General features: G+C 44.1%; 1 protein-coding gene across 4 annotated transcripts in view; it reads right to left on the bottom strand.

The window, feature by feature from the left end:
- The window catches only part of BBS7 (Bardet-Biedl syndrome 7), a 1,458,886-nt gene that overhangs the window by 352,110 nt on the left and 1,094,756 nt on the right, over positions 1 to 12,020 (bottom strand). For all 4 annotated transcript variants that reach the window (XM_069631158.1, XM_069631157.1, XM_069631160.1 and 1 more), the window contains 2 exons: positions 2,940 to 3,049; positions 2,737 to 2,840 (listed from right to left, as the gene is read on the bottom strand). In XM_069631158.1, coding sequence (XP_069487259.1) covers positions 2,737 to 2,840; positions 2,940 to 3,049 — 214 coding nt within the window. The remainder of the gene's footprint in view (positions 1 to 2,736; positions 2,841 to 2,939; positions 3,050 to 12,020) is intronic.

The raw sequence follows: 12,020 nt of genomic DNA, 5'->3' as shown, positions 1-12,020 counted from the left end.
ACGGAACCCTGAGGGACGCCGTAGTTCAGGGGGAGGCTAGAGGAGGTGCGGCCGCCCCAGGAGACAGTGAAGGATCGATTGGAGAGGTAAGAAGTGAGCCAGGAGAGAACAGAGTCTTTGAAGCCGAAGGAGGACAGAGTGCTAAGAAGTAAGGGGTGATCTACGGTACCAAAAGCTGCAGAAAGATCCAGGACAATGAGAATTGAAGATTGCTTAGCATAGCGAGCAAACATGATTTAGCAGCGCTAGCAGTATTCTAGTGAGAAGTGCATGAGTTCATCATGTAGGATAGGTTTTCATTGCTTGTTCAAGGACAAGCTACGAGAAGAGGCTCAGATGAGAAGGTGCACTGATAAGGGTGCTGGGAACGGGAGCACATTAGCACGAGATGGGTTTTTCCACTGTCTAGATTTTTCTACACTAAGAGTGTCTCCCATGCTTGCTGTCTGTCACTCCGGCCAGAGACATTCAGTAACCTGTGGAGGGCGGAGACTCAGACCAAATAAGAAGAGTGGGGTAATCCGCATAGGTAGAAGGAAAAGTCTCACTGAGAAGGAGGACGCTCCGTTCCAGGCCCGTTAGCTGAGCTGTTCTCTCTGCCTACCTGTTTTAGGGCTTTGCAGTGATGTGCCATGCAAGATGAAGGTGTTGTCTACAGCTGCACTAACGGTGATGTATTAGATTATATTCTTGTCATTGTGTGTATCTATGTGTGATGAGTAGCATTTATTCATTTGTGTGTTGTTTGTTAGTAACTGTGAATAAAGGGCCTGTAAAGAGCCAATTATATTCTAACTATTGATCTAAGTTTGTGTTATTGCCTCCCTTTTCCAGGAACGTTCACTCTGTGTAGTGGTGTATGTATTACGAATCTGAGTTCCCTACAATTTCTGGAAAGCAAAACAAGGGTACAAAAGTGGTTAATTACAGGATGGGTGAGGCTGCCAGATGCAAAACATTCTTCCCCCAGGCGTCCAGCTTCTTACTCTCCCTCTACGGGGAGAGGAGAAAAGGTGGATGACTTAAGGTTCGCAGTTGCGTCCTGTAGCACTAAACTCTCAGGCGGGGCATGAGTGGACAAGAGGTAGGATCTGAGGGGGGCAGGGCAATACTTCATAGCCAACTTCCTGTCAACACCAGGTGCAGAGGCGGGCCTCTCCCACAGCTCTAGCACTGAAATCTCAACTGCTACATTGAATGGTAGCAAAGTTTCACTTATGGGGCCTTTGTCAGGATGTCTGTCAACTCAAATTGAATCTTGAGTCTGGATGGAGAAGATATGCCCAGGGTATCAGCCACCTTAGCCACCAGTTTCTGAAAAGATGCTGGAGGCTTACCAGGAGAGTGGGCTGGAAGAATGTCCAATTCCTGGGCAGTGTCCTGGCGCTCCCCCTGAGGTCATGGCATGGCGATCTAAAGGCAGTCCCTGGAAGTCTTCACCTTCCCCATACAACTCCTCAGGGAAGTCTCTCTTCCCTCAAGTCCAAAGGTTTCAATCCAAGGGCACCTGGGTCACCCTCTTCCTCATAGATGTCATACATCTTAGACACAAAGTTTCAAAGAAAGAGGGGAACATTCCAGAGGGGCTTCAACGCCCATGGTGGTGATCAGCATCAAGGACGGCGTTGGAAACAAAGCTGAGAATTCCAATGCTGAAGATGGGGCCTGACAGCGCTGGGGAACTTCGTCCCTCTTTGGGTCCAGGCCTGAGCCGGTGTGTGTGTGTGAGAGTGATCCCCAGCTGGTCCCAGGAAACGCAGTGGGACCCGTCCGCTTTGAGTGCGTGGTTATCGGCACCGAAGCCACTGGCGTCTTGCATAAGATGTGAAGCATTTTTAGGCAAAACTGTTCCCATTCCTCCCGAGTGGAAGACTGGGTTGCAAAGTGCACCCAAACCGTCTTCTCTGGAGAATCCCTGGAGCAGTGGCTCTTCTTTTTAGAAGAGGATGAAGAATGCTGGTGCGAGGTTCCGCTCAAGCGGGTCTCTTGCAGTGCTTTTTCTTCTTGTCCTTCTCCTTTTCCTTTCACTGGGCAACCGCTCTTCAGAATGCTATTCTGCACCTCACAACCTCGAATGACAGTGCACGGCTTTGACCTTTGCCTTGTGGACGTAGGTGAAGATCTTTGCTGTCCGTTCCCGAAGGGCCTTTAGGTGCATGGATTGGCACGACACGCAGTCCTGGGTGTCATGCTCCTCGCCTAAGCAATAAATACAAATATGGTGTGAATCCGATACAGACATCTACCGCGCCCAGTTTGAAACCCGAGGCCACCGTAAGGTTGGGCCTGGCATCAAAGAAATTCCAAAAAGCTCGACAAGCGTGCTCCTGAAGCAAATAGAGTGCGTGGAAAAAAGGAACTGAGATCACAGGGAGCAGTGCCTCAATATATACTGGCACCAACGTTATGTATGGCGCAGGGCACGTAGAGGTGCGAGGCGGAGTCTATGCAGAGTTGCGGTGGAAATGTTTCTGAAGAAAAGCTGCATTGTAAATAGGATATCATAGAGGAGGAATCCAGGGAGGAAGGAATCAATTAGAAACTTACTTGCTGACATCTTTCTCATAGTTCTCCTGGCCATGTCACAGACACAAGGGCAAAATGTATCAATTTACCAATAGTCTATGTAGTATCTTTCATTGTAATTCTTGTCAAAGCATTGAGTTCATGAAGCTTAGGATTCATAATTCAACATACAGTCTACATAAGAGTGAAGAAATAAAACCAGATACCTACTTTTAAAGCATCAATTAACTGCACTTTTTTAGCCAACAAAAGCTGGTATTCCAATTTTGGATGAATCATCCTTAATGTGTGGCTCACAGATTCCTCGTTTATATCTGGGGGAACGTAAGGGAAAGAAATTAATATTTGTTTGTTCCAGCAAATGTAATACGATTCATATACAAAGGAGAAGGCATTAACACATACACCCTTACCATATGATATATTAAGATTCACTTTTCTTTTTGTGGCTTCTTTAGAGAGTACATCTTTAAGAATTGAAATCGTTGAAATGTTTTCTGATTTGAAAAATCCCTCTCCTTTTCTATGAAAAATATTTAAAAATCAAACATAAGTTACTTGTGTACAGAATTAATCTTTAGAATTATTGTTAATGGATATCCTAATCAAACAAACAGACCACATCTTAAGTGATTTAGCCATTAATCTTACACTGAAATTCTGCATGTCGTCCAAGCATTTGAGAGTGAGAGAACAAGCCTATAAAGCAGAAATTATAAGATTGGATTGGGGTGAGGGAGCAAAGGGTTATAGTTTGGTTTACTTTTTACATAAACAGGAGTACCCTAAGTTTCCTGTGAAACGATAGAAAGCTGATCTGGCAATGGATGAAATCATGTAGAGTGTTCGAGATGTTGGAGCCTTTGATCCCCACCATCTATGTGACAACACTGAGACCAGACCAACAAAGAAAACAAATTCAAAGTGGTTTATTCGAGAACTATAAAAGTGTGGGGTAAGGGAAAATGATAATCCAGTATGATATGAAGTGCAACTGAAAATGTGTTAGGATAGGTCCAGGGATTTCACACTAACATTTGAGGAAGCTTAAAGTTTGCAAAGTCTCCCAGTCTCAGGAGTTACCAGTATTCTGTAAGGTGGAAATAGTGTACAATAAAAAGTCTTTTACCAAAAGAAAACGTGCCTAGTTATCCCAGGTATAACTAGGCACTTCTGCTGGGCTACTCACCAATGCTGTAAACACTGGTTTCACAGGGACAGCTCCACTTCCTTTCTCTCTGTCCCTTTTCCTTGATGGCTTGCTGTTGGTGAGGCTCGCCATTAATCGTTTGGATGCGACCTTAAAAGGTATTTTCCCCCTTGAAAGCCCCAGCTCTACCGTACCAGGGGAAGCTGCGGCCTGGGCCTCAATCTTGGCACTTCCTATAGTCCAAGATGCGGTCCAGGGAATCTCGGTAGGGCGAGTGTATGGTCAAACACTCTTCCTATTTCCCATCTGCCCCTCCTTACTTCTAGGACATAACCTGCCTTTGACCCTCTGTTCAAACTGTCAATCTCTACAATAAAACTTTCTACAAATTACAAGTATCTCTTTTCCTGAAATATGTCCTTCTCTACCCATCTCAGGTCAGTGTATCCGATCTCCTCCTCTATGCTGCTTGCGTTATTCCCCCATGTGGGCTGCATCTATCTTCCACTCAGAGCCTTGACCTTCTCGCTCTCCTGTTTTATCTCTTTGAGCAAAACTATCTCCTCTTCCTAGCTCTCTCCCACTGTCACCTTTCTCACCTCTCGGCACAGCTATTGCCCCACTCATGTTCATTACCACTAACACCTTCTTCAACCGTTTGGGCACACCTTTCCCTAATCTCAAGCTCTCTACAAATATCACCTTCAGCCCTTTGGTGAAACCTTTTTCCCTTTCTCCAAATCTCACCCATTTCCCTCTTTTGGACAGGTTTGGGCACACCTTTTCCTAGTCTCAAGCTCTCTACAAATATCACCTTCAGCCCTCTGGAGAAACCTTTTCCCTTTCTCCAAATCTCACCCACTTCCCTCTCTTGGACAGGTCTTTCACCACTTTGCCGTCTTCTATTCCTCTCGCCTTCTTCAGTCCTTGGGCACAACTTTCCTCATTCTCCAGGTCTGTTCCACTATCATATGCCTCACAATTTCTCAGCAACTCCCTCACTCAGGTACCATTTACTTTCTTTGGCCATCCCTCCCTCACTTCTTAGCAGTCCCAGCTCTTCAGGGACTCTCATCCAGCTCTCTCGACCACTATTAAGCCTCTGGGACTCTGCTCCTACTCCAGGGAACCCTGCTCTCTCTTCCAGCCTTTTTTCACAACAGCTACTGTCCTCAGTCTCTAGCTCCTATTCCAACTGCTGCCAAGCTCAGACTGAAACTTTGGCTTTTCATAGGGCTGTAGCCACGCCTTCAACCCTCTTCTGGCGAAAGTGGATGGAGAGGTGTCAGCTAGAATTGGGCTCTGCTGCATGGGATAATTTACAACCTTACTGAGGGACTTGGAAATGGCCTGTCTCTTCCATTGCGTGGTACCCCCTCTGCCTATTGTGCCCTGATTCTTTCTTCCAGCCTCTCCCTTGGTGAAAGAAAAAGGGGTGAGCATCTTCAGGCAGCTGGTGTACGGAAAGATTAGTGGGCTCCAGCCCTGAGGAAGGCTCACAGTTCGGATGTGGGACTTGGGGCAATGTAGTCCCTCTCCTTAGGTGGACCCTCTCTCCATCACACCCTAACCCTGCCCTTGGATGCACCCCCTAAATCTGTTTCTAACTGTTTAACAATGTAACATCTTGAATGATTAATTGGCTAGTTGATTGGTGAGTTTCCCTTCTTAATTCAGGTCCCACTCTGTCTCTCTGTGCATTACATTTCAATAACCTGCGCGAGGTGAGGCAAGCATGTCAGCACTTAAAGGGGTAGTAACTGACGGATTACCAGCATCAGTAAAAGTGCAAGCACTGTGCTTTAGGGATGGGGGAGTCTAAGTTCCTGTATCCCACATTGTCTTCGCTTCCTAGATGTAGGGGATGAGCCCATTAATAGTAACTGTTTCTTTCAATAGCCCTAGTTGGTGCCAGGTGATTGTCCCCTGTCCTAAATTGGAGACCAAGTGAGGGTACCCAGGGGATCCTCCCCATACTGGCCCAGGCCCATCAACTTCTAACTTGGGGAGACATTCGGTGCCCTTGGTCACCTCACTGCAGGTCCCCAGAGTGAAGCAGGGACGTCATCATAGGGTTCATACAGTCGTTCTCTTATTACATTTCTTAAATAAGGAATTACCTGAGATTTTATTTTTGCTGCTCAATGCAGGGCAGTCGTTGGGTACTGGTAATGACAAAGGGGCTTATTACAAGTTTGATGGTATTCCGGCAGTAACTCTGTCGGAAAAACGCCAAACGGAATTACCAATGCCGCCACTTGGTCCCGCGGATTTACCACTGGATTACAAGTGACGGTAGGCCGTGTTAGTCCCCATTTATTGGAGTGCATAGGACTCCATGGGGATTTCGTTAGAATTACTGCCGGTGGTAATTCCACCGATTCTGCTGATTTTTCGCGGGAAAGTGGCGGTTCAATGTCGATTAAACCCTGTGGAGGCCATTTGGCAGTTGAAATTTCGAGGGCCCCCTTGCAAATTATTTCCTAAAAGGCTTTTACTTTTCTGCACCGCTTTGGTACCTCTTCTTTTCGGACGCCGACATTATGGGTAAACAAAAGGGCAATGATAAACCTTGTTTACGCTTTGTTCAAGAAAATGAAAGAATTCTTTAGTCTCAGCTACTGTTACAGTAGAAATTAGATGGTGAAGTTGATCAAACTTCATTATAACTCAGAAAAGCTAACTTAATAACAGACGTCAGCTACCGCATATTTACTCGTCAGTGTTCTCGAAGCATCTACTCGCAAATATTCTACAAGGGTCTGGAGTTTTCGGGAGCTTGCGACACAAACTCACAGAAAGCTTTGTTTCTGGAGGCTTCGCGTGCGCACGCTCCAGTGGGATAAGATTGAACTAAGCAGTGTGCAGGTCGGCAGCTAGATGGCGATGACCATCACTACAGTACATTACAAGCACATAGTTTGCACCAGATTTCTTTTACAAACTGACAGCTGCCAGAAGATGAGCTTTTAAGAGACAAACTTATGTGAATCTGATGTCTCTGGTTTGTGTAATTTAAGTTGTTAATGGGTACATTACATTAATACAGTATTTTCTCTACAGTCTTTAGAGTCTTTAATGTAAAATGTTTATTTCTTTGCGCCCATTCATTTTTTTCTATCTTTTGGAGACAATTTAAGAAAGCGTGATTGTAATTTTCTTTCAAGATCAAATCAATGTTATTTTGATCCGTTGTCGTGGAGCCCCTAAAAGGAGTGGGGCCCTTAGGCCGGTGCCTACTTTGGCTACTTGGTCATCTGGAACTGGGATGACTTACCTCCACTTCACAGCCTAATTTGTAGTCTGGCAGTGCAATAATACGGCAGTAACGGTTATCACCAATTTTTATTGCAACGCCATACACATAATGTGCCCCAAAGTCTGTTCACAAAATACATGGCGACAATTGAGTGCAATGACTTATGGATATAATTGATAGCTTTGCGAGTAACCTTACTACCCATCACTAGCCAATTATTATGTGTAAAACCTTAAAAAACTGCTGCTCTAGCTGTAGAACTCTAAATTTTCTGGAGTTTATAATGTATGGTATTTGGATGACCAATAAGTAAAAGATTTCAACAGTCACTTCCTTTGTTGTAGGCCCTCTAAAATGTTCAGATTTGATGTGCTTTAGAAAAAAGGAGAGTATGACGTTCCAGCCTCAGCTGACCTACTGTAGTTAATTTAGCATTTCATGTCAGGCTGGTGATTGAGGAAACTCCTACAATGTTCACTTCATCTTTGTGGCATTCAGATCATTTTCTACAGTACAGTAGCATGGGCAGGGATTTGTTTCATGATCCATGTTTAGCAACTACCAGAAAGGCATTTGTATATCTGGTATTGGGTATCAGACATTCAGTGCCATTCAAACTTAGATGCCCACCACAAAGTGGTTTTCGAGCATAGAGACAATTGAGGATTTCAGGACATTGTAAAGAATAAACGTGGACAAGGAAGCAACATGTTGGACAACTAAAGCATTAAGGAAGGGTTTAACACAAATGATGAAGTGGACAAGGATAAGAGCTAGCCCTTGGAGAACCCATAGGAGGCAAACACCTTAGTGGCACAGAAACGCTAATGTGTGACTTGGGACCGGCAGTTTTTCATGGAAGAACTGAACCATTCACTAGAATTTCTTCTAAAAATATATAGATGTTTTCTTAGCAGTCTCCTAGGAATACCTATCTCAGAAAGCACTCTGCATAGTCTCAACACAGGTGTGCCATTATGGAGTTGCCTCCCATGGGAGGAAGATGAACTGATGTCCATGGATTCAGGGGTTTATAGTCGTTGCATCGAATGCAAGACCATCAAATGCCTTACCATAGAAAAAAAAGCATCGAAAAAAAGCATTGAATGCATTTAAAAAAATATATATGTATTTTAATGGGGGGTTCCACCCAGCCCCCGTTTTTGTAACCTTTAAAACCCATTATAATTCAAATAAACCCTTTACCATAGAAAGAAAATGCATTCAACGCTTTTTTTCTATGCATTTTTTTCGGTGTCCAGTCAACTCGTCGAAAAAAAACTGGTCGACTGCAATTTGGTCGAAAACCATTCCGTCGGAAAAATTTTTTTATTTATATATTTATTTTTTGGGTTTTCGTTTTGTTAAAAAATGGGTTTTTAGAGAAAAAAAGGGGGTTGGGGGGGACCCCCCCCCCAAAAAAAAAAAAAAGGGTTAAAATAGAAAAAAAAAAAAACGACCAATTTGATTCGACCATTTGTCTGGTCGACCAATTTTTTTCGACGAATTGACTGGCAACCATTTTTTTCTATGGTAAGACATTCGATGGTCTTGCATTCGATGCAATGACTAGATACCGATTCAGCTAATGGAAAATACTCATGTAATGACAAATACACGAAGAAGCCACATACACCCACGGATTGCCACAGCAGGCCAAGGTATACCCTCAGTTGGTAAGGATAGGCTAATACGTCCAGGTATAGCCACCATATGCTCACAGGGTAAACTTTGAGTAACCCAGTGCAGTCCGAAAGGACCTGCAAGTCAGAGAATGCACACATTTATCAGTGTCAATACGGCAACAGGTCTACTCCATATGCCACAGAATTAATGATACCTTACTTGCCAGAGATGTCTCCATGTTTTTAAATCACTCTGCCTATCCATATACCCTCAACTTGACTACAGTTCCATTATACACATGCTTCAAAATGCACGAGTTAACCCAATGGGCTAACTGCCAAGAACACACTCGGTATTATTAATTGTGGAAGCTCTCATAGTGAGAAGCATGCTTCAGAATATATTCATTCTAGATTGATACTGGTGTTGAGCAATGCACTCTGCCTCACACATGCCAGATAAGCACACAGAACTGTATGGTCCATAATGCAAAATGTCTTACTTAAAACGTCCTCCCCAAATTATAGTTTCAATGGCCGGAGGCAGCGGGGATAACTCAGGGGCAATGCGTTTGTCTTGCAACTAAGACAACACATAGCAACACAGGTTGGAATCCCGGGTTCACGCTTAGAAATGGGTCCCGGTATTAAGCGCGTTATAAAAGAACAATTATAATTATAATGAAACCGTCTGCTTCCTGCAGCAGAGAGACCACAGCAGAACTACAGTTAACAGTATGTACAGTGCCTTACTCAGCACAAATTCCTCCCACCCTCAGCACACACCGGAACTACAGGCCAGTGGCAACATACAAGACACCCGAGAAGGAAACAACACACTAGAGAATTGCCTTCGTGACATTCAACTGGATGAACCTCAACCATCTCAAAATCAACCCAGGCAAAACAGAGATAATGATTGTCTCAAAAAAGGGAGGAGACATCAACTACATCCCCTGGCCAAGAGAGCTCGGCACCACACCAGAACCATCATCAACTGTAAAAAACCTAGGGGTCCTGATGGATAACAATCTCACTCTGGAGCCACAAGTAAACTCAGTAATCAAGAAATGTTTCTTCCTCCTGCGAGCAGCAAAAAGGATCCTACTGTTCCTGTCGTTCGCCAACAAAACACTTACCATCATCGCTCTGATCATGTCCAGAGTAGACTATGCCAATAGCCTATACCTGGGCTTGCCCGAACGACTTCTAAAAAAACTGCAACGCATACAAAATGCAGCAGCCAGACTCCTCCTCAAGCTACCCAGAAGAGAACACATCACAACCGTGCTAAAAACACTACACTGGCTACCACTGAAACGACGAATAAAGTTCAAGGCCATATGCATCACGCACAGACCAATACACAAACAAGGCGCAGAGTTCCTAAGCGACAAACTACGCCTACATCAACCGACAAGAACACTAAGATCAAGCACCGACATACGCCTGGAACCAAAACCCTACAACAGAAAAAAACTCAGAGGATCGTCTTTCTCTCACCAGGCACCCAAAACCTGGAATGACTTACCTAAGAATATACGGAATACAACAGACCACCTAGCATTCAGGAAACTCCTCAAATCATGGCTCTTCAAAGCGTAAGCACAATGGAGACGCACTAGAATGCCCAGACATTAAAACAATGATGGAAATAACTCCAACCTCGGCCACTCTCAAATTGGACAAACACTCAAACCAAAGAACCAACCACTCGACAGAGCATAAGACATCATGGAAAATAGCCACAAAGGAAGGCTGCAGAGACTGACCACATACCTAGACCCAGCCGAAAGCCCTCAAGTGACTCTCCCACTCGTACGTACCGGACGAACATATCCAGACCGGCAGACGCATCTACATAGACGTTGGCCTGCGTCACATATGGATAGGATTGAATGAAGGATAACATGCCCGCGCCTAGAAAAAACGTGAATGCTAGCATGTGCCACACTTAGAGTTGTGAACACCAGCCTGCGTGGCGTTCGGATGGAGTTGTGAATGTTAGCATGCCCACACCTGGACGGATATCTAAACTCTAGCCTGCGCTGCATATAGATAAAAGTGCGAATGTTGGCATGACCACACCTGGATGGAGTCCTAGGCACTGGCCTGCGCTGTGTCTAGATGGGAGTGTGAAGGTCAGCAAGTGCCACACGCAGACAGAACTGTGAATGTTAGCATGATAAAGGTCAGGTAACCCACTAACCAATATAATCTCAAACTCTGCATACTTATCTCACTCAAACTCACACAACCATCTCTCGCACAACAAGCCGCACGCACTTCACAACACTGCAACAACACAAGCCGAAACAACAGCACACGCGGACTGACTCTGATCCGATACCCGCACCAAAGCTCAGCACCCGGTGTATACTGAGTTGAAGCTGCCAACAGAACACCACTCCTCTCACTATCCTACTCCCTTCTTCACCTTACTAACCCATCCCACCTTTATCATTTACAGATCCGCCTGAGCGCCTGGGGACCAATTCCGTTGGTGACGGTGCGCGGTACAAATACCTTTAACATTTAACTACAGAAGCCCCCTACAAGAATCTATACCAGTAAATGCACTCGTACAGGACCATATGCCACAGGAAGCACTCTGCTTCGCTGAATACGGCTGCCCCCACAAGACAACACGCCCAAGCATACCTACTGAATTACTATATGTCCTACAATGCACTGTCCCCAACTCAATAGTGTTTTTTTATTTTATTGTGTATGGATTACAAAAAAACCTACAACTTGATTAAAAAAAATGAATTAACAAGCCATGATAACAAAGATATACAAAACAGTCAAAGTACATAAAACTTAAAACAAGCGATTACAACTATTAGCATACATAAAAGAAACCCATAAAAGGGTCTACCTATTCAAAAAAAGGATCAGATATACCATTTTATTGAACATATCTTAAAAACGGAAAAACACATCTAAAAACAATATTTCATATACAGTCATTTCTCACAAGAGAGATAGATAGGTTCAGTAATTGCAAAACAAGACCCTTAAAATGTTTACATACTCCCAAAAGGAATGCAGCAACTCGTAACCCGTCATAGGTAATCTGTATGTTTAAACACAAACCATAGGGATTGTTCATTGAACCAATTTATCGAACATACAAACTTTGCCATAAAAACCTCTCTGGGAGTCCAGTGCCCTACAGTACAGTATTATATGTTGCAATGTTTAACTTTGGTCTTGTTCATGACAGAATCTACACCTGGCATCCACTAGTGTAATTACCCTTCTTCTCAATAACACTTCCCTCGTCGGTAATAAGTACCATCATAATTTCAGTAAAAGAGACCGGTAGCACCGATTTGGGAACTGCAGCAGAAGACCTGGAATTACCCCTCGTTTTCTATGTTCATGGGATAAGTGGATTATGGAGGGATAGGCAGGAAATCTATTGATAGTCTTGATCCAATCTCTATCAAATAGT

The sequence above is a fragment of the Ambystoma mexicanum genome, chromosome 6q, assembly GCF_040938575.1.
Source record: "Ambystoma mexicanum isolate Mex_15411 chromosome 6q, UKY_AmexF1_1, whole genome shotgun sequence".
Taxonomy (NCBI): domain Eukaryota; kingdom Metazoa; phylum Chordata; class Amphibia; order Caudata; family Ambystomatidae; genus Ambystoma; species Ambystoma mexicanum.
This window is presented reverse-complemented; position numbering and strand designations above follow the sequence as displayed.